This window comes from Chelonoidis abingdonii, chromosome 16 (assembly GCF_003597395.2).
Source record: "Chelonoidis abingdonii isolate Lonesome George chromosome 16, CheloAbing_2.0, whole genome shotgun sequence".
NCBI classification, from domain to species: domain Eukaryota; kingdom Metazoa; phylum Chordata; order Testudines; family Testudinidae; genus Chelonoidis; species Chelonoidis abingdonii.
In genome coordinates, this window is record NC_133784.1 from 16682142 (window position 1) to 16706057 (window position 23916).

Consider the following 23916-nt stretch of genomic DNA (forward strand, 5'->3'; position numbering starts at 1 on the left):
TCCTTGCCCCATTCCTGTGTGGGGAGGCCCAGAAGGCCTACTATGATCTGCCTGAAAAGGCTGCAGCAGACTACCTCCAGCTGAAAGCAGAGATCCTGGCCAGATCTGGGGTAATGACCACAGTGCGGTCCCAGCAGTATCACAAGTGGAGGTACCAGGAAGACAAAACCCGCGGTCCCAATTGTATGACTTCATCCATCTTGCACAAAAGTGGTTGCAAACAGAATCCTGGAGTCCAGAAGAGATACTAGAGGTTCCGGTCATCGACCGATACATGAGGGCACTGCCACCAGATCTCCGCAAATGGGTAGGCCAGAACAATCTGTCCACCTGTGACGAGATGATCACACTGGTAGAAAGACGCATCACAGCCAGGAAATTGACCCGACTACCCAAGGAAAGCCCCTTTCGTAGCAAACACCCAACCCCAACTGTGGAAGGTGGGTCAGCCAAACCCCTGGGGAGTCCTAGGTGGAGGAAGGGGGAGGCTGAAAACCAGCGGAGACCCCAGAAGGAAGGGATTGGCCTGAGTTAGGGGAACCCTGGGACTAAACCCCCTAACCCACATAATAGGGGAATGATTACAAACAATTATAGATGTTATGCATGTGGGGAGTGGGGACACATAGTAGCACAGTGTCCCAGCACTGAGGAGCCTATGCAATGCAACTTCGGGGACTGGGAGGTCCCGTGCTCCCTTATCCACCTTGCGGGCATCGCATTAGCCCTGCATAATTACACCAGGCTGGTGAAAATAAATGGAGCAGAGACTACAGCGCTTGTGGACTCGGGGAGTGCTATCACTCTTATATCAGGTAAGCTGGTAAAAAGTAGCCAGCTGCTACAAGCCAAACGCGTAGCAGTGATGTGCGTGCATGGGGCCGTGAGCCATTACCCCACCATCCCAGTGGAGACAGAGGCTCAGGGGAATCCCATTGAGGTGACAGTGAGCGTAGTTCCTAAACTCCCATATCCTGTAGTCATTGGGAGGGACTATTCAGGGTTTAATAATTTACCCCCCCTGGAGAGGCTGAAGGGAGGTGGGGACCCTGTTGGCAGCGACTCATCATTGGGGGAATGTCAATGCCCAGTGTTTTCTGAGATTTCTCAGGATCTATTCTCAGCCCCCCAAAAGGCCCAGAAGGCAAAAAAAGAGAGGAAGGCCGTGAAGGCCTTGGGAACCCGGATCCTGACCCAGGGCCAGAAGACCACCCTAATAGGCAGATGGACACAAGTAGCCATCAGAGAGACTACCAACACAGAAGGTGAGCTGGAGGCTGGCCCAGCTGTGACGGCAACGAGCCATTGGAAGAAGCAGAAGCCAGCCCCTGGTAGCTCAGACAGGTTAGTCCTGGGAGAGAGACTTTCAGGCCGGACCAGGCAGAGGACCCTAGATATGATAACATCAGGAAAAAGGTGCCTGAGGTTGATGGAATACCAGTGGAGAGGAAGGTCTGAGGTCCAGACCCTACTTTATGGTGAAGAAAGATCTCCTGTACCGTGTGGTGCAAATGCAGGAGCAGGAGATACATCAACTTCTGGTGCCATGAAAACATAAAAAAGCCATATAGAGTCTCGCCCACAATCAGGAGGACCCCTGTTTGGAGGACACCTAGGGGTAAAGAAAACCCAGGCACAGATCCTGCGGAGGTTCTTCTGACCAGGAGTACATGAAGATGTCCAATGATGCTGTACCTCTTGTCCAGAGTGTCAGCTACATAGCCCTTGCCTACACTTCCAGGCCCCGTTGATATCTCTTCCAGTAATAGCAGTACCATTTGAACGCATGGCCGTGGATCTGATTGGGCCCCTAGAGGAGACAGCTCGGGGCCACCAGCATGTGCTGGTTGTACTAGACTATGCAACCCGATCCCGGCAGCCATCCCCCTATGCAACGCAGCTTCAAAGACAATAGCTAAGGCACTAGTACAGATCTTTTCCTGGTTTGGGCTACCCAAGGAGATACTGACTGATCAAGGGACACCTTTCATGTCCAAGTTGATGAAAGATCTCTGTTCATTGCTCCATGTACAAGCCCTACGGACCTCTGTATACCACCCACAAACAGATGGCCTTGTGGAAAGATTCAGTAGGACCCTCAAGGCCATGATCAGGACAGTGGTGAGCAGGGATGGGAAAGACTGGGATACCCTATTGCCTTACCTCATGTTCGCCATCCAGGAAGTCCCTAAAGCCTCCACAGGTTTCTCTCTGTTCAAACTACTATACGGGCGCCACCCCGGGCCATATTGGATATAGCCAGAGAAACCTGGGAAGAGGAGCCAAATCCCGGAAGGAACATAGTCAAGCATGTACTACAGATGAAGGATCGGACAGCCTGAGTTACACCCATTGTACGGGAACATTTGGAGAAAGCACAGGAGACCCAACAAACCCATTATAACCACCAAGCAAAGCTTTGACGGTTCCAATCAGGGGATCGAGTAATGGTCCAGGTGCCCACAGCAGAAAGCAAGCTGTTGGCCCAGTTGCAGGGACCCTGTGAAGTAATTGAAGCCGTGGGAGAGGTAAATTATAAGGTGCGGCAGCCAGGCCGCAGGAAACCGGAGCAAATTTACCACATCAATCTTCTAAAACCTTGGCATGATCGAGAGGCATGCTTAGTCACCCAGGAGCCACTTCCCCAGGAGGATAACTTACATAAGCAAGTGAGGATATCACCCGACTTGATGCCAGTCTAAAAGATCAGGGCAGCTGACATGATTAATCGCAACCAAGGTGTGTTCTCTACAAATACGGGGTGGACGACTGAGCCCTATCACCATATCCACACGATCCCCGGAGCCAAGGTAACACTGAGACCCTACCGAATCCCGGCAGCCAGAAGAGAAGAAATCAAGGCAGAAGTAAAGAAAATGTTAGAATTAGGGGTTACTGAAGAATATTACAGTCAATGGTGCAGTCCAATCGTTCTAGTGCCTAAACCTGACGGTACCACAAGATTCTGTAATTACTTTCGCCGACTGAATGAAGTATCCCAATTCGATGCATACCCCATACCTTGAATCGACTAACTGGTTGACCGACTGGATAGTGCCCGATTCTTGACTACACTGGATCTGACAGAAGGGTATTGGCAGATTCCCCTGACCTAAGAAGCTAAAGAAAAGACAGCGTTCTCCACCCCGGATGGGCTATTCCAGTACACCGTCCTCCCTTTTGGGCTACATGGGGCTCCTGTCACATTCCAGTGTCTCATGGATAAGCTGTTGCACCGCCACACTAGTTATGTAGCCGCATACCTAGATGATGTCGTCATCCATACGCCAGACTGGGGAATCCACTTGGAGAAAGTTGAGGCAGTACTGTGCACCTTAAGGTGGACTGGCCTCACCACTAATCCCGTTAAATGTGCCATAGGTCTAGCAGAGGGTAGGTACCTGAGATATTTTGTAGGAAGGGGTATAGTGAAACCCCAAACTAATAAGTTAGGGGCGATTTAAAACTGGCACCGGCCAACCCGAAAGAAGCAGGTCCGTGCGTTCCTAGGCGTGGTAGGCTACTACCGATGTTTTATTCCCCACTTTGTCAGTAGGGCAAGTCCTCTATCATACCTGGTGAAGGCCTGAGGTTCAGACATGGTGAAGTGGACCAACGCAGCAGAGGGGGCTTTCATAGACCTTCGGACGGCCCTCTGTAATGACCCCATACTCATAGCCCTGGACTTTAACAAGGAATTTATTTTACAAAAAGAAGCTTCTGAGGTGGGGCAGGGGGTGGTTCTGTCGCAAATGATTGGCAAAGAAGAACACTTTATCCTCTACCTAAGCAGAAAGCTGCTCCCAAGAGAACGGAAGTATGCAGTCGTCGAGCGAGAATGCCTTGCTGTCAAATGGGCCATGGAGACACTGCATTATTACCTCTTAGGCCGGCGATTTACTCTTGTGACGGACCATGCATCCTTCCAGTGGATTCAGAGAACTAAGGAACAGAATGCAAGGGTCACCAGGTGGTTCTTATCCCTCCAACCATTCCAGTTCTGCATATGGCACAGGGCTGGATGCCACCACGGCAACGCTGATGGTCTATCACAAGCATACTGCCTGGCATCCCAATTTGCCCGACTCTATGGTGTTGAGCAGAGGGGCGGGGATATGTGATGGGGCAAGGCCAGATGGCTACAGGAAAGTAGTGAGGAACAGATGTGTTAGCCCCAGGCTAAAGAAATCCCTGGGACCATGGTAACCAAATGGCAGTTGCTCCAGGTTAATCACGACACCTGAGGCAATTAAGATACTTCTAGAAGGCAGTGGAGATCGCTACATTGATTGGGACACCTGAAGCCAATCAAGGGCTGGCTGGAACTAGTTAAAAGCCTCCCAGTTAGTCAGTGAGGGGCATGTGTGAGGAGCTGGGAGCAAGAGGCGCAAGGAGCTGAGAGTGAGAGGGTGTGCTGCTGGAGGACTGAGGAGTACAAGCATTATCAGACACCAGGAGGAAGGTCCTGTGGTGAGGATAAAGAGCCATACTTGCCCTGGCAATCTCCAACATTTATGCCTCGGCCTCCGATAGTCGTGAATGGTGTGAGCCCATGGCGGGCAGGCCTATACAATGGTTGATTGGGGCGCCAAGCCGCGCAGCATGAGCCTAACTACGGAAATTAGTTAATAGTGAAGACAGACTTGTCCGTTAGCCGCCCACGGCTAAAGAAGATTCCCCTGAGGGACACTATGGTGAACCACTAATGGACATGTTGCGGCTCCAGCGTCTATAATCAACGACCACATAGAGGACAGGCAACTTAAGGATGACTTTCTAGAAGGCAGCTGCGCGAGACCTCGCGCTGACATCGCGTGAACAGTCCCATTGGGACAGCCTGAAGCTACATTGCAAAGCAGGCTGGCTGGAACTAGTTAAAAAAGCACCTAACCATCCCCAACCTCCACCACGATATGTTCACCGTGTCGCGGAGCATGTCGGTGACGGAGCTCTGGAGCAAGAGGCGCAAAGCTGAGTCTGAGAGTGAAGAGGGTGTGCCTGCTGCAGGGAGTCTGAGGAGTACCAAGCAATTATTCAGACACCAGGAGGAACAGGTCCCTGTGTGAAAGTGAGCGATAAGATTAGGATAGTGGCTTTGGAGAGAGGCACCATGCAGGACAAAGTTAGCCCAAAGGCCCAGTTTTGTAGCTGTCATCGCCATCTGACTAGTTGACACAGCGAACCTCACGGGCACTAAAATTAGCCCAGCAGGCGCAATGCCCCACAGCAGCGCGCCTGGCCCGCTGGAACCTGCCGTCAGGAGCACTAGAAGGGTCAGGCGACCCAGGTTTCCACACCACGCTCAAACCTCCCAGAAGGCTACCTGATCCCGCAGCACGGCAGGCAAGATTTGGGAACCACAGCCCACATGCTCGATGCTTCCACCAAGAGAACGGTGAAGCATCAACTGGGAGCATTGAGCAAGACAACTCCCCATATTAAGCACGAGGCAACTGCTAGACCCACCAAGGGTTAGAGGAGGGAACTTTGTCACATCAGCGCTAGTTCCACTTAAGCCGCCAACTCAGGCAAGTGAATTTCAATGCAGGGCCCCTTAGGCTAACATTGACATGCACTATATTACAATACTTCCCTCCTATACACTGTTCTGTCTACTCTATTTCTGCCTGTATGGGATTTCCTTGCCCCTTATGGTTAATATAGTTAAATATGTGCCCCATTAAGCATCTGTCAACAGTCCCAGGCTGGCGGACTCCAGGCAAATCCCAGCAACGCAAAAGCGATCCAATGACCTTACAGAGTGCCGCAGAGACCGCAAGCCAGCAAAAATAATGGCTCATACGCCGGGGGCGTACTACTGTCTCCGCAGAAGGCACGCTTGGCATGTTGAAGCCTTCCCCGCCTTCAGGCAGGAGGCAGAACCTTCAATAGGGTTCGATCGCTGAAATGCGGTCACCAGCTCCAAGGTGCATCTCGGCACCATCACTCCAACGATTCAGGACACTGCCACCGAAGTCGTGCTCGAGCCCTGCGAGACCCCTCCACGCAAGAACTAATGCTGCCAGCCAAGACAAGACGCAGACCTCGCGACTCGCTGCCTGTCCGCTCTATTGGAGGCCAGTTAAAATAGCACCCTAGGAGCCGTGAAGACTTGACAAGCCTAAAAAAGGCCATTTATAGAATTTCAGCTTCTCCTGATCTGAGTGTCATCTGTTACTTGTGCAATGTCCTTTCCTCCATTAGTAGAACTAGGACGATAAAGGGAGACAGGAACTATGTAGCGCATCCTAACCAATATCTTCATAACGACCCATTTCCTTACTGGGTATATTACTAGCTCGTACCGTATGCCTAGGGGTTGGCTTAACACTCCTATTTTGTGATTTACCTCAATAGTGCACAAAACTATGTGTATCCAATTCTCAACTGGCTCCACAGTTTAGATGTAGCTTTTGTGCCTAGGACCGTGTGATTCCATCTGTATAATGCCCGCGGAAACAAACTAGAAGTAGTCAGTGAAGTATAAAAGAACGTTGTATATTCTTTGGGCTCCACAAATAATAATGTCTATGTGTTCATTAAAGCTCTGCGCCGACCGCAGTAACCCCCCTTAACATTTTCTAGTTATCACGTTCACAATATGGTAATCATAGATGGTAGCCGCACCTGTACGGAGTTGAAATCACCCAGTAGGATGCAATTACTACCCCTTCGCTTAATTGTTCCTACAAAAATGATGATCGTATAGTCAGAACACATGACTGGTTGAACCATAAATCCCATTTTCTAATAGACATTCAATGTACAAATAGGGAACACAAGGCCGTTAGCGGAACCATCAAGATAGTTCAACGCAACACAAACAAAACAAGTATTATATTATTAGTAGCCATACACACACAGTATCATGACTGTTTTAAACTAATTATAATATTGTTCACCACAGCCTAATGATGATTGTTGAATGTCTGGTGCGAGGTGGTAGAGTTATGAGAAGCTCGCCGAAGAGGAGCAGATGATACCTGCATTTCCAAGAAATGCTCTTGCACGCGATGCATATCACATAGAAATCAGGGACCTAGCCACTCAGGCTAAGAAGAAGCCCTCGGAAGGAATGTTGAACACATATGATCTGATACTAATAATGATAGCCCTCAGCCCTACTCACAAGCCAACGGAGAGCACAAACACAAGGGAGAGGAAGACTAGTACTAGACCATAGCAGAGAACATATCGCACCCATAATGTATGGAACAAGTGAGAGACTGAGATGACTAACACTGTTCACCATTAAGTAACAGCACGCTAGCCAACCCACTCCATGTACATACCTGCTCACAATTAGGTCTTTCTGAAGTTAGACCGATCACCCCCAAGTTGAAGTTGACAGCGCCAAGCCTGACGTGCCCAGCCGCTCCCGCATCTCCTTCCTCGTGCATCCCCTCTGTCTGTTCGTCCATGGCCCCTGCGTCTATATAGTCGAGAATTGCGGGTCAAAAGCTGGAGATGTCTGCAACCGAAGGCACGGAGACAATGAAGGGCAGGAACTACCCTTAGACTACATTGTAAGGTCACCTCCTATGCCCTTTCCCCCCTGCAACAGCACGCCGCCAAGGCATGTGAAGCTTGGTTGAGGTGGTGAAGTTAGAGAGTGGAAGAGGGAGGGATATTTCCCAGGGAATGCCTTGCTGCTAAATGATGGACTAGCACTCAGCTGAGCCCTCAAGGGTTAACACATTGTTGTTAATGTAGCCTCTCACACAAGGGAGCACAAACACAAGGGAGAGGAGACAGCATAGCAGAGACATACGCACCATATGTATGGGCAAGAGAGAGAGATACACTGTCCCTTTAAGTAAGCTGACCCACTCCTGAGTACATTGTCTTTTGAAGTGGATCAGGAAGTTGAGACAGCAGCTGCTGCCCCAGGCGCTCTCTGTCTCTCTCTGTCCGTGTCCCCTCCCTGCTCTATATGGAGAAGGGGTAAGTGGGGTGCAGAAGCAGGGATGAGGGGGACACCTTGACATTAGCCCCTCCCTTCCCCCCTGCACAGCAAGCAGGAGTCTTTGGGAGCAGCTCTAAGGCAACGGGCAGGAGCCGGACATGGCAATGGGTGGAGGGACAGCTGACCTGCCCAGCAATTGCTAGCCTGCTGGATGGCTGCAGCACAGGGAACTTAAGGGAGCGGAGAGCTGATAGGGGGAGCTGATGTGGGGCTGCCGGTTCACGCTGGTTACAAGTCCCCACCAGCTAGCTGAAACAGGCTGCTCTTCCTGCAAGCAGTGGACAATGCAGGGAGCATTGCACAACTTTAAGCAAGCACGTTCCCTAATTGATCAGCAATGTAACGACAACACATTAACCGGGACGACTTTAAGTGAGGAGTTACTGTATTGCTGGAGAAAGTCAGTTGCAATTAATGAAACCTCCCTTCTCACAAGAAAAAAAAAAAAAAAGCAGCACTCAGAAGAAAACATGAATAGTACAAAACACTGGCATGAAGAAGGGAGAGTTTGCAAATTACTATTATTTTAATTGAACCTTTCTATTACATGGAATCTGCCATTTTTTTCCCCCAGAAAGGCTCCATGTTTAAGAATTGTTGTTTCTTAAGTCTTTGCCTATGTAAACCTTTGAGCCAGTTTCCCTAGTTCAGTTGGTGCAGAGCAGAGATGGCTGTGCTGTAATCCTCTTCCAGATCCAGAACTGTCTGGATAATCTCTTCATCCTCAATGTTTGGTCTTCGGTGCTTTGTCTCAGAGCTGCTGCTCGCATCCATAAAGATGGCTAAAACATCGTCTCTAAGGGGGGGCTCACCCGGGTGCCTGTGAACTCTGCTTAACTCATTCACTACGGCCAGCTGGCCTGCTAACTCCTCCATACCCCAACTGTTTGGGTTCCCTACAAAATAAAGGAAAATGCCATGAAAACCAGTCCGTCAGCGTAATCAGTAATTGGAGAAGAGTAAGAGGCTGTAAATATCTATAGATACATTATAACCACTCAGGGATCTTTACATGGGCACCAACACATGTCCCACCATATACTGGCCGAGGTGTGGCTCAGGAGCGCTGGAGACCTTTTGTACTCCAGTATGCTGTGAGCACTGGGCTCCCCACACTGTGTTGCTTTGGGAGTTGCACAGAAGCATGATGCTTTGTACATTTTAATCTCACCCCGCTTATTTGTCTCCTCTCTAAAATGAGCAATCCCAGTCATTTTAATCTTTCTGCATATAGAGGGTTCTCCAAGCTCTGGATCATTCTTATCATCCTTCTCTGAACCTCCATCTAGTTCTGCAGTTGTCTCTTTGATAATGGGTGACCACTCCTGCACACAGTATCTGGATGAAGCTTTATTTTTGATGGAGATAAAGGCATTATATTTTCTGCATCACTCTCCATCTCATTCCTTATGAATCCCAACATGTTCATTGACCAGCAGTCTCCACTGAGTTGTCCAGTGAAGCTTAGATGCCTTTCCTGAAACAGCTTATTTGGAATCCTGCAAACATGTATGGGTAATTCATTTTTTCCCTCCAGTGTGCATTACCTGGCATTTATCAATACTGAATTTCATGTGCCAGCTTGTTGCTCATAGCATAGTTGTAGATATTGACAAAAATGTGGCTTTTGCAGGCCAGAGTACCAAGGTTTGAGACACACATAGGGATGTCATTGGTACAGAGCTGTGAGAATGTGAAAATGTCACTTTTCATCCACTCCTTCCCAGTCATAGAATTTCCCCTACAACGAAATGTGGGCTGCCCCTTAGAACTGCCACTGCATATAACATGGTGAGAAAGTGTACGAGCCCAGTTAGGTCTGTGTCTCTTGTTTGGAGGTATAGATGGCAGAGGCAAGGATTGGGAGTGACATGTTTTATAAACCCAGAATATATGGCAGTGAAAGAGGTCTGTTAAGTTCTCATTCTATATATACCCAGGCTGAGGTCTTTGTTTTCTGCCCTGATACCAAGTGAAAGACCTGCCTTAGTAGCGAGCATTCTGGGAAGTCTGAATCTGGCCTTAGAAGCAAGTCAATATATCTTCAAGTGGCACATTTCTCAGAGGAAGCAGTGGCTGTTCTACTGATTTAGTGTAGCAAGCTTGGGGGTGGTAGGCGTATAGTAACTGAGGCAGGATGTTTGTCTTGATAATATTCACCCAGTGCCATTTTTTCAGGCCATTTGATGTTGCATTTGGGAGGACTGAGGGATTGCACATAGCAGCGCATCAACTGCAGAGGGAGAGGGGAATATAGTCATCAATCTCCTCCCCCCTTATGCTGTGCCCATGGCCAAGGAACATGCCCGCACCACAGGCACTGCAGATCTGGAATGGTGATCTGCTAGCAAGGCTAGCAGGAGAGAGAGGGGCAGGTTGGGATGTGGTGGATCTCAGCTGTGTACAAGCAGTGCTGCTGGGGGCATCAAAGATAGGGAAAGAGGCTGTTGGGACCAGGAGGTCATGGCAGAATCACTGTGGGGTCTCCATCCTGGCATTGGGGGCACTGGGTATCTCAGGATGCCCCCTCTGGCTGAGGGGCACACTGATTTGCTACTGGGGCAGCTCAGCAGCACTGAAGGTGCTGAACTGATAGTACTTAAGATTTAAATCCTGTGTAGAACCAGGTATATCATGCAGAGCCAGCTTCCTATCTCCTTCAGATGGAGGCATCACCTCTGGGGTGAGAGGGTAGTTTAGCCTCAACATTGAATCGGTGCTTGGCTTCTTTGCTGAGCATATTCATCATGCTGCCACTTGGGGTGCAGTGGCCATACACCCAGAGTGAACTGGACTGAGACACAAAACACATTTCATCTAGTTCACCAAGCACCTACTGGTTGTTAGTAAGTCTGTCAAGCGATTAAAAAAAATTAATTGCTCTTAATTGGACTGTTAAAGAATAATCGAATGCCATTTATTTAAATATTTTTGGATGTTTTCTACATTTTCAAAATATATTGATTTCCATTATAACACAGAATACAAAGTGTACAGTGCTCACTTTTTTATTACTTTGATTACGAATATTTGCGCTGTAAAAAAAATAGTATTTTTCAATTCACCTCATAGAAGTACTGTAGTGCAATCTCTTTATCATGAACGTTCAACTTACAAATATAGAATTATGTACAAAAAAAACTGCATTCAAAAATGAAATGTAAAATTTTAGAGCCTACATGTCCACTCAGTCCTACTTCTTGTTCAGCCAGTCACTCAGACAAACAAGTTTGTTTTCATTTGTAGGAATTAATGCTTCCCGTTTCTTGTTTACAATGTCATCTGAAAGTGAGAACAGGCATGGCCAGGGCGGGCTCTGGCTTTTTTGCCTCTGCAACCCAAAAAAAAGAGAGAACCTGCGCGGGGGCCGGAGCAGCAAAGGGGGTTGGGAACAAACCTGCCGCTCAGCCGGAGCGGCAAAGGGGCAGGGGGAACTAACCTGCCAGCCAGCCCGAACAGCAAAAGGGGGAGGGCGGGAAACCAACCTGCCGGCCATCCAGAGCAGCAAAGGCGGGGGGGAAACAAACCTGCCGCTCGGACGGAGCGGCAAAGGGGCAGGGGGGAACAAACCTGCCAGCCAGCCTGAACAGCAAAGGCGGTGGAGGGGCGGGAAACCAAACTGCCAGCTGGCCGGAGCAGTGAAGGGGGGGGGGGCGTGAAACAAACTGCCTGGCCGGAGCAGCGAAGGGGGTGTGTGTGTGAAACAAACTGCCTGGCCGGCCAGAGTGGCAAAGGGAAGAAAATACAAAAAGAACAAAAAATACATGCGGGGCGGCAGGAGCCCAGTTGCAGGGGGACTCCCAGCCTACAGACCCCGGGCAGCGGAGTGCACACTCCAGCTAGCAGGGGATGGGGGGGAGAAGAGAGAGGAGGAGGATGGCCAGGGCTTCCTTAAGCAGGGCGCTTGCCATGTGGCCCCTCCCACTGTGCCGCCTGCTGGGAGGGCTCCGCGCCATTCTGGTGGGCAGGCAGGGAAGGACACGGGCTGCTGTGCTGGGCTTGCTGAAGACCTGGCACCGCTCCCAGCAGCTCCCCTCCTCCGCGCCACCACCCCCTACAGGGTGGCAGGAACAGCAAACCAAAAAGAAAAAAACCTGCAGGGGCGGCGGAAGCGGTGAAGCCGCCCCTTGGAATCTGCCGCCCCAAGCACGAGCTTGCTTGGCTGGTGCCTGGAGCCGGCCCTGCTCATGTCATTGTTGTAGCTGGAGTCACAAAATATTTGTGCCAGATGCACTCAAGATTATATGTCCTTTCATGCTTCAACCACTCTTCCAGAGAACATGTGTTCATGCTGATGATGGGTTCTGCTAGATAACGATCCAAACCAGTGCACGGACTGATGCATATTCAGTTCCATCATCTGAGTCAAATGCCACCAGCAGAAGGTTGATTTTCTTTTTTGACGGTTCCAGTTTCCATGTCAGAGTGTTTAGCTCTTTTAAGACTTCTGAAAGCATTCCCCAACCTCGTCCCTCTCAGATTTTGGAAGGCACTTCAGATTCTTAAACCTTGGGTCAAGTGCTGTATCTATCCTTAGAAATCTCACATTGGTACCTTCTTTGCATTTTGTCAAATCTGCAGTGAAAGTGTTCTTAAATGTGTGTTGGGTCATCAAGACAGCTGTAACATGAAATATATGGCAGAATGCGGGTAAAACAGAGCAGGAAACATACAATTCTCCACCAGGGAGTTCCGTCACAAATTTAATTATAGCATTATTTTTTAAATGATGTCATCAGCATGAAAGCATGTCCTCTGGAATGGTGGCCAAAGCATGAAGGGGCACACGAATGTTTAGCATATCTGGCACGTAAATATCTTGCAATGTTGGCTACAAAAGTGCCATGCAAATACCTGTTCTCACTTTCAGGTGACATTGTAAATAAGACGAGGGCAGCACTATCTCCTGTAAATGCAAACACTTGTTTGTCTTGACGATTGGCTGAACAAGAAGTAGGACTGAGTGGACTTGTAGGCTCTGAAGTTTTACATTACCTTGTTTTTTTAGTGCAGTTATGTAACAAAAACCTACATTTGTAAATTGCATTTGCAGGATAAAGAGATTGCACTACAGTACTTGTATGATGTGAATTGAAAAATACAGTCTTTTGTTTATAACTTTTACAGTGCAAATATTTGTAATAAAAGTAATCATAAAAAGTAAGCACTGTATATTTTGTATTCTGTATTGTAAATGAAATCAATATATTTCAAAATGTGGAAAAACATCAAAAATATTTAATACATTTCAATTCATATTCTATTGTTTAACAGTGCGATTAATCATGATTAAATTTTTGAGTTAATCACGTGCGTTAACAGTGATTAATCAACACCTTAGTTTTTTAGTAACTTTAGTTATACCTGATCTGGCTGGATTTGAACAGATGGCTAAGAGGCAAACAGCTCTATTGCCAGTTATCTGTTCCCTTACCATTTACAGATCCTCACAATCTCTTCTACAAAAGGGTGAGGAGATGTTTTTAAAAGCTTTCACAGAGCTGGAAAAGCCAGCCTACCCTGAGTGTGAGGAAGAAAAAGTGGAGCTCTGGACTCACCAGATGTGTCAGGAAGATCCTGCAGAATGTCTTGGGAGACAGCATTGACAGCTATGTTTGCTTCTGACTTCATGCATCTTTCAGCATCTTTGCTAGACAAAACAACAGAATGGTTTTGCTTCTCTGGACAAGCTGCACTGCAGAAGTTTGTCAAATGGTTGACAGCAAAAATGGAGCTTTATAAACACAAGGACTAAATGTAGGGCACACATTCAAATGAAGGTATGACGACAGTGGTTATATAGAAGATGTCTCAACATCTTCTAATGTGCATGTGTAGGGCTCTACTAATTTCATGGCTGTGAAAAACATGTCATGGACCATGAAATAAACCCTTCCCTGTGAAATCTGATCTCCCCCCTGATGCTGGGATCACCCCAGTGTGGGGGCTCCTAGCTGCTAGTTGTGGCCAGGTAGAGGAGGCACAGGACTTGTCCTTCCACTGCATGTCCTCTCTCGGTGGGGAGATCAGACCCATCTCCAAAGTCAGCGCAGAAGTGAGGGTGGACCGGGTTCGGGGCTTCTGCCTGGGGCTTCTGCCGCAACTCAGGGTGCCTAGCTTAGGGGATTCCGTATGTTGGCTCCTGTCACAGCTTGGGGCACCTGGACTTGGGCTTTCTGCCCCCGCAGCACCAACCAGAGCTCAGGGCGCCCAGGTTCAGGACACCCAGGCTTGGGGCTTCTGCTCCCATGGCTCTTGCAAGGGCTCGGGGGTGCCCAGCCTCAGGGCTTCTGCCCCCCAGGGCTCCTGCCCCCCAGGGCTCCTGCTGGGGCTCAGGACACCCAGGCTTGGGGCTTCTGCGTCCACAGCTCCAACTGGTACATCCACCTCACAGCTCCTGCTGGGGCTCAGGACTTCTGCCCCCCCAATGTCTTCTGCCAGGGCTTGGGGTTTCTGCCTCCAAAGTTTGTGCCGGGGCTTGGGGTGCCCATTTCTCCAGGGGGTCTTGTAGCAGGGCAGTCACCTTGCTGCTGCCTGGAAGGGCTTAAAGCAGCCTGGGAGAGGGCTATGGCAGAGAAAAGCTGGGCTGATGGGGAAAGCAGCCACAGCTATAGCCAGTGCCATCAGGGTCCAGCTGGCCCTTATAAGAGGGCAGTGGGCAAGAAGCACAGACTCTTTCTCTAGTCTGTTGAGAGGGAAGGCTGTGGCTGCTGGGAGCATACCAAGGTACCTGAGCTGGAGCAGGGTTGGGGGAGGCCCGGGGCGCTCTGGCCTGGAAACTCCCAGGCTGCAGCCTAGTGGAAGGCCGAATAGGTACTGGGGTTGCAGGGGGGCAGCCTAAAGGGGTAGGTAGAAACAGCAGGTTCAAACCCCCCCTGCGTGTGATGAGTGGCATTTATACTGCAGTCTGCCCTAGTGAATGGGGGCTAGATTGAGACTGGGCAGTAGCCAAAGACTGAGGCAAGGTGGGGATAGTGGTTGGGGGTTCCCTAGGGAGGGGAAACCCAGAGACTGAGGGGTGTACTGCTGGGGGGCAGTACCCCAGTGTGCAAGGGGCACTGGGTCTGGGAGGGACACGGGAGCTAGGAAAAGCGGGACACCAGTATGCAGAGGGCACTCTGATGACTGGAGAGCTAATTCCCAGAAGGTACCAGCAGGAGGTGCCACAGGGGTGAATCCCGCACCATTACAGGCCCCAAATTGGGCAGGGCCTGTGCATTAATCCACCACTTGCTAGGACTGTAGCACTTCAAGGAGCATGTGGGAGGTTGGACCCACCTCCGCCTCTGGGAACATCCTCCAGCTGCATGAAGCTCTGGGGCTGCTGCCCAGCCATAGAGCTTCCTGCACCCAGGAGAGGTAGCTGGAGGTGGGTCTGATCTCTCTCCTAAAGGGGTCATGCAAGGAAAGAGTAAGTCCTGTCCCTCCCCAGCCAGCTGGGACTAGCAGGTAGGAGCCCCCTGGCTGGGGCACTCTCAGCAACACGGTGGAGATCACCTCCACAAGCCTCCTCCAGCTGCAGGAAGCTCCCGCAGCCCAGTTCTGAAGCCAGCACAGAAGTGAAGGGGCGCAATCCTCTTGCAACAGCTTTGGGGGGGGACACCCTTTTTGGGGAGGAAGGGGGTCACCCCCCATTACAACACAGTGAAATTTCAGATGTAAAAGTCCATTTTATGTTTTCAGACAAACTTTCAAATCCAATGGCTGTGAAATTGACGGAATGGACCATTAATTTGGTAGGGTCCTCTGCATGTGATGGTTTTTTCATGTGGTGACTCACCTGAGATTTGTCTCAGATATGAATATTACTATATTGCACTTCAGGCTGTTTGGAACAGGGACTGTCTTACTGTACAGCTTCTAGTGCAGAGGAGCCCTGAGACTGAAGTCTCTACATGCTACTGTAATGCAAATAATAAATACTAAACCAGTCACAGATTTTAAGGCCAGAAGACACCATTATGATAGTGTAGCCTAAACTCCTGCATAACATAGGCTGGTGATACGCTACACAGCCCTGTGTAGCAAGGCATTAGGAGGGAGGCAAGCAGCATTCTCCACCTACAGCCTGAAGGGTAAATGTGGGCAAAACAGGGTGCCCAAAATTGCAGAGAATACTTGACAGAGTTGGAAATAGCACCCTGAGGTCCTGATTCTCAGCCCCCCACTTGAAGCATGAGAACCCATCCCCTCTCAGGAATAATATCTACTGTCTGAGCTTCTGGAGGAAACATTCTTGCACATATCTCCTCAGAAGTTCCCTCTTCCTGGAAGTCTTGAAACTCGACACCCTGACCATCTAAGCACATGTCCAAACAATATTAATGACAAAGAACTATGAATACAAACTGTACCTCGCAGGCCCTTTCCTCCATCTCTCACTGTCCCCCAGAGTTCTTGGAAGTTGTCTGTCAGACACAAAAATGGAAGAACGTAGCCAAGTATTTTCCTTACTTGTCAAAGGTTCTCTCTTTTGGAATAAGGGATTTTGGGCAATGCTTACTGGAATAAGGTTTGGTATGAAGACAGGAGTCTTTTTTTCCAGCACACAGGAGACTGCTGCAGACTGGTCGAGATAGGAAGATAAGGTAGAAGTATGATCTCTTCTGTAACTAACTCTGTTCATTTGGGGCAAGGAGGAAGGTGTCTCTATCTGCAAGTCTGAATTCTGTTTATTGATGCAATCTTCTGAGAGACAGAAGGGAGCTGTGAAATCTTCAAATGCCCTGTCTATAGCTGCAGTCAGTTCCTTCCTGCATCTCCTTAGTTTTTCTGACATCTCACCTAGACGGGATGAGGTTTCTAATTACATACCTTATTGTAACCATATGAGGAAAGTAAGACAATTGCAGTAAGAATAATAAATAAATTATATTGGTACCCAGAAAGATAATGGAGCAAATAATTAAGCAATCAATTTGCAAGCACTTAGAAGATAAGGTGATAGTAATAGTCAGCATGGATTTGTCAAGAACAAATCATGTTAAACCAACCTAATAGCTTTCTTTGACAGGGTAAAAAGCCTTGTGGATGGGGGAAGCAGTAAATATGGTATATTTGACTTTATTAAGGTATTTTATACTGTCTCCCGTGACTGTCTCAAACAAGCTAAGGAAATACAACCTAGATGGAACTAGTATAAGGTGGGTGCATAACTGGTTGGAAAACCTTTCCCAGCCCATAGTTATTTGTAGTTCACAGTCAAGCTGGAAGGGCATATCAAGTGAAGTCCCGCAGAAATAAGTTCTGGGTTTAGTTCTGTTCAATATCTTTATCAGTGATTTAGATAATAGCATAGAGAGTACACTTATGAAGTTTGCAGATGATACCAAGCAGGGAGGGTTGCAAGTGCTTTGGAGGATAGGATTAAAATTCAAAATGATCCAAACTGGAGAAATGATCTGAAGAAAATGGAATGAAATTCAATAAGGACAAATGCAAAGTACTCCACTTAGGCAGAAACGAACAGTTGCATGCATACAAAATAGGAAATGACTGCCTAGGAAGGAATACTGTGGAAAGGGATCTGGAGGTCATAGTAAATCACAAACTAAATATGAGTCAACAGTTATTTCTGGGGAAATTCTGCACATGTCCATGATTAAGGAGCCATGCATTTTTTATTTTTTTTTTGCACAGAAAAAAAATTCTGCCAAAAATGTTGCTGCAGTTCTGCCTTTTGCCCACAAGAGAGTGCTGTGGTGATAGACCATAGCAGCAGTTCCTGACCAGCTAGGGAAGAGAAGGAGCCTGCACTGCCTTCTTCGCAGCACCTGTCAGGCCAGGTCTGGAGACAGGGGCTATGGGGAGACAGATAGCATGGTCAGATAGGGGCTCACAAGGGCTAGTGGGTGAGGACAGACTGGGGCGCAGGGGCTCAATGGGAGTGGAGGCACAGGGCCACAGGGGTAGGGAGATGTGAGCTACATAGGGACAGAGGGTGACTGAGGGACAGACACACATGGGGACAGGGGGTTGGGGTGGAGGGACACATGGAGACAGGATCAGATGTGCTGACTGAATGGAAGAGGCTAGGGATCAGCCAAGGTCTTCATGGGGGAAGCTCTCTAACAATCCCTCCCCACCTCCAAAAAACCCTGTTCCATACTTTTCCCACCCATACCCAACAACCCTCCAAGTTCACACCCTAGGTTCCTTCCCAGCAATGACTTCCCTCTCCCTTAGCTCGTCCCTTACCCCTAACTCCCCCAAGCCTTTGCACCACTTCTGAGGGGTGCAGGAAATATGCTTCTGTATTGTAGTTTAAACGAATTATTACTCCAAGTTCAGTATCAATATGCCTAGTAAGGGATCTATTTGTCAAAAAAACATTTCCTGAATCTTTTTTGTTCTCTGTACTGTTACAGACATACTTGCTGACAGCTATTTTGAAATAAATGACCAAAAATAATTGAAACTGGTGTGATTATATTGTTATTTTGACAAATAAAATATGCAGAATTTGAAAATATTTTTCCCAGAATTTCTCATTTTTTGTTGCAGAATTTAATTTTTTGGCCAGAATTCCCCCAGGAGTAAACAGTGTAACACTGTTGCAAAAAAAACCAACATAATTCTGGGATAGAGAGTCCTGTGGTACCTTATACACTAACAGACGTATTGGAGCATAAGCTTTCATGGGTGAATACTCACTTTGTCAGACGCATGTGTGGGTATTCACCCATGAAGCTTATGCTTCAATACTTAGTCTATAAGGTGCCACAGGACACTTTGTTGCTTTTTACAGATCCAGACTAACACGGCTACCCCTCTGATACCTAATTCTGGGATGTATTAGTAGGAATGTTGTAAGCTAGACACAAGAAGTAATTCTTCCACTCTACTCCATGCTGATTAGGCCTCAACTGGAGTATTATGTCCAATTCTGGGTGTCACATTTCAGGAAAGTGTGGATAAATTGAAGAAAGTTGAGAAAGTGCAACAAAAATGATTAAAGGGCTAGAAAACATGATCTAGGAGGGAAGACTGGAAAACTTGGGTGTGACGGGTTGAACCCCTTCCCATCCAGTGCCACCTGAGGTGCTGGGGTCACACTGGTTCCGCCTGTTCCACCAGCCTGGGTTTCCTCACCCTGACCTAGCTGTGCCAGGCCCTCAAGACTTCCCTAGCACACACACAGGTAAGGACACCCAGCTGCGGACAGACTGAAATCAGCTCTGTGGGGAAGATTCAGCTCAGGAATTTACTCAGCACTCATGTGCACACCTCCTTTGGAGTGTAAACCCAATATAATATTGTCTTGCGCTCTATAATGAGATCTGCACAGCGCAAACTCATAAAAATTGCCCCCTCCCTCAGTGTGGAGAGAGAGATGCACAGCTTTTTGCACACACACCCCATAAGAATTGTACAAACTGGGATTTCTCATAAATGAAAAATAAGTTTATTAACTACAAAAGGTAAATTTTAAAGTGATTAAAGGGATAGCAAACAGAACAAAGCAGATTATTGAGCAAATAAAACAAAACATGCAAACTAAACTTAATACACTCAAGAAACCGGTTATAAAACATAATTTTTCACCCTAAATGTTGTTTTAGGCAAGTTGCAGAGTTTCTGTAGCTTAGAGTTCCAGTTATTTCTCTTTACAGACTGGACCCCTGTCTCAGCCTGGACTTAGCCCCTGCCTTTCCCTTCAGGTCTTTTTAGCACTCTTCCTTCTTGGATAGGGAGGCAATGGAGAAGAATCTTGATTGCCATACTCCTCAGCCTTAAACAGAATTTATGTAAGGTGGGAATCTTTTGTTTCCCAGTCTAATCCCTTACCCCATCTTAATGGAAAAAACACCAAAAGCCCAAGATGAGAGGGAGGATGTCTAGTACCAGGTGACCTGATCACCTGATCCTGTAGTGTCAAAGCAGCAACCCCGGGGAACTTCTCAGGAAGGCAAGAGAGTAGTATCTTTCAAGTCTTATTGTTCTTCCTAATAGTCCATTGAGGCTATTGGGGAAACACCCACCAGACAGTAGGCAAATACACACACAGTTGTAATAGTTACATAGTCAATATTCCTAACCTCAGATACAGAAATGATACATACAAATTGGATAAACACATTCAGTAGATCATAACCTTTCCAATGATACCTCACATGACCCATGTTGCATAACATATTTAAGTATGCCATATTCATATCATAATATTTGTATGAAGAATATGGGGTGCAGTGTCACACTGCGTTTGTTTAGTCTGGAGAAGAGATTATTGAGAGGGACATGATAACAGTTTCAAGTACATAAAAGGTTGTTACAAGGAGAAGGGAGAAAGGAAAAAAAATTCTTGTTAACCTTTGAGGACAGGACAAGAAGTAATGGGCTTAAATTGGAGGAAGGGCGGTTTAGGTTGGACAATATGAAAAACTTCCTGTTGGGATAGTTAAGCACTGGAATAAATTGCCTAGGGAGGTTGTGGAATCTGTGTCATTGGAGATTTAAGAGCAAGTTAGACAGAAACCTGTCAAGGATGTCTAGATAATACTTAGTCCTGCCAGGAGTGCAGGGGACTGGACTAAAAGACTTCTTGAGGTCCCTTCCAATCTTCTGATTCTATAACTAAGGGCTTGTTTTCATTGTTAGAAAAATCCAATATTTTACCTCAAGGTATCTAATTGAGTGAGCTATCTCAAGGTAAAAAACAGTGAAGAGCAGGACCACAAAAGGTAAACTATACCAGGTCACCTTCAGACAGGATTACAAGGCTAGTTTATCTTGTAAAAGTAAAGTGCCTGCTCTTCACTGTGTTTTTTACCTTGAGGTAAAAAATGCAGCTTTTCTCATGGTGAATACAAGCCCTAAGATAAGCAATGGTGTAAAATGAAGATGTAATTCCAGTTGAGGGTGCTGGAGACCAGAGCTCCAGTACATCCAGATATTTCCTGACTGCAAAGCAGTTACTTTTGCATGAAAATGTTTCTATTACACATATAATGGAAATACTTTGTGACAGGTTCGGTCACAGAGGCCCCCTTGGGACGGTCACCTGATGTGCTGAAACTACCTCTGAGCCTGTTTTCCCTGAAGGCTTGGAACTTCAGAACCCTCCCTTGTTGAGCCAGACACACATCAGTCTGCTGCAATACAGACCCAGCTCTGAACCATGCCCCCAAAGCTGCAGGCTTTAATTGAAAACCACTCAGCAAGTATTTCTGTCTCCAGCACCCAGCGCCTAATGGGATCCAAACCCCAAATAAATCCATTTTACTCTGTATAAAGCTTATACAGGGTAAACTCATAAATTGTCTGCCCTCTATAACACTGATAGAGATGCACAGCTGTTTGCTCCCCCAGGTATTAATCATTTACTCTGGGTTAATTAATAAACAAATGTAGAAAAAGTAGGATTTAAGTGGTTCCAAGTAATAACAGACAGAACAAAGTAAGTTACCAAGCAAAATAAAACAAAACACGCAAAGTTTAAGCCTAATACATTAAGAAACTGATTACAGGTAAAATCTCACCCTCAGAGAGGTTCCAAAAAGCTTCTTTCACAGACTAAACTCCTTCTTACTCTGGCCCCAATCCTTCCCCAGTACAGTTCTTATTAGTTCAGCTCAGGTGGTACCAAAGGGGATTTCTCATGACTGGAGCCTCCTTTGTTCTGTTCCACCCCCTTTAATAGCTTTGGCACAAGCAGGGAAAAGCTTTTTGTCTCTCTCGGTTCCCACCGCTCCTTCTAAATGGAAAGCACCAAGTAAAGATGGATCCAGTTCAGGTGACATGATCACATGTTATGTGAGACTTCATTACTCATTCGCTGCACACACATAACAGAAGTCTTACAAGTAATACACGAGCTATTAACAACAATTGTCCTGGTTAATGGGAGCCATCAAGATTCCAAACCACCATTAATGGCCCACACTTTGCATAATTACAATAGCAGTAGAGAATCCTGTGGCACCTTATAGACTAACAGAGGTTTGGAGCATGAGCTTTGGGGTGAATACCACTGACGAAGTGGGTATTCACCCATGAAAGCCATGCTCCAAACCTCTGCTAGTCTATAAGGTGCCACAGGATTCTCTGCTGCTTTTACAGATCCACTAACATGGCTACCTCTGATAATTACAATTAGGACTCAGAGTTGTAGGATTAGGATAGCTGCTTTCCATTACCTGAAGAGTTCCAAAGAGGATGGATCTAGACTGTTCTCCAGGTACCAGATGACAAAACAAGGAGTAATGTCTCAAGTTGCAGTGGGGAGGTTTAGGTTGGATATTAGAAAAAACTTTTTCACTAGGAGGGTGGGTAAGCACGAATGGTTACTAGGGAGGTGGTGGAATCTCCTGCCTTAAATATTTTTAAGTCAGGCTTGATAAAGCCCTGGCTGGATGATTTAGTTGGGATTTGTCCTGCTTTGAGCAGGAGGTTGGACTAGATGACCTCCTGAGGTCCCTTCAACCCTGATATTCTATGATTCTATGAACTGAACCCTAGGATGGCACTCAGATACATTGGGGATTAGTGCCATTTAAATTCTATAGCTAGATAGCAAGGTGGAGATGAACAGATAGGTATCTTAATTTGATGTTTTTGGAATATTTAATTATATATTGTGATGTTGCACTCCATATTTTATAAAAATGTTATAAGTAAGATTGATGTAACTGGAATATGCGTTATGCAGAAGGTGTCTTGGTAAGGTACATTACAAAGCTTATAATCTACTGATGTGATCATCTTATTTGATGAATGTATCATTCTTGTTTTAAGAATGCTTGATTGAGAACACCTACAAGATCGCTATCAAGCATCTTAATAACTACAGTACCCACCTGCTGAAGTGAAAAACCAGATTAACAGAGCCAGAAGAGTCACTACACAGGACAGGCCCAACAAAGAAAACAACAGAACGCCACTACGCTGTCACCTTCAGCCCCAACTAAAACCTCTCCAGCGCATCATCAAAGATCTAGAACCTATCCTGAAAGATGATCCTCATCTCACAGATCTTGGGAGACAGACCGCTCCTCATTTACAGGACAACCCCCCAACCTGAACAAATACTGACAGCAACCGCACATCATACAACATAAACACAACCCAGGAACCTATCCTTGCACACAAAGATACTGCTGATGCCAACTTGTCCACATATCTACTCAGTGCACATCATATAGGACCTAATCACAGCCACACCATCAGGGCTCGTTCACCTGCACATCTATCAATGTGGAATAATGCCATCATGTGCTAGCAATGCCCTTGGCCAATGTACATTGCCAAACTGGACAGTCTCTACGAAAAAGAAAATGGATACAAATCTGACATCAGGAATCATAACATTCAAAACTATGGAGAACACTCAGACCTCTCTAACCACTGAGTGACAGACCTGAAGGTGGCAATTTTGCAACAAAAAAAAACTTCAAAAACAGACTGAAGAGAGACTCAACTTGAATTAATATGCGAATTAGATACAATTAACTTAGGTTTGAACAGAGACTGGGAATGGTTGGGCCATTACACTAATTGAAACTATTTCCCCATGTTAAGTATCCTCACACCTTCTATGAGTCATCTCTATTATCACTAAATTGATAGGCCTCTTACAGTTGATATGGCTACTTCCACCTTTTCATGTTCTCTGTATGTATAAATATCTTCTTGCTGTATGTTCCAGTCTATGCATCCGATGAAGTGTACCTGCCACAGGTAGTCCTGTTCTTTTTGCGGATACAGACTAACATGGCTGCTACTCTGAAACCAGTGGTTATGTGCATGCCCACCAGCAAAACTTAGGGCCTGTGATCTCTCTCTCCTGGAGCGAGCCACCTAAGCCAGTCCTCTCCTTCTCACAAAAAAAACAGACCCATGCACACCTTCCCCCTTCCCTTTTATAGCCAGTAACCCAGGGTTAGGACACTCAGATCCAGGAGCTGCCTGATATGGAGAAGGGCCTTGAACCCAGGTCCCCTGTATCCCTAGTG

The 23916-nt window shown here is 47.0% G+C and overlaps 1 protein-coding gene across 1 annotated transcript; it reads right to left on the reverse strand.

Annotated features, from left to right (window-relative positions):
* Positions 1–8330: 8330 nt before the first annotated feature.
* Positions 8331–16745, reverse strand: C16H3orf62 (chromosome 16 C3orf62 homolog). Its single transcript, XM_032765786.2, has 3 exons — positions 16321–16745; positions 13525–13616; positions 8331–8862 (listed from the first exon to the last, which is right to left on the reverse strand). Exons 1-3 carry the CDS (start codon positions 16743–16745, stop codon positions 8609–8611), a joined length of 771 nt encoding a protein of 256 aa, XP_032621677.1. The 3' UTR covers positions 8331–8608.
* Between the last annotated feature and the right edge of the window lie 7171 nt (positions 16746–23916).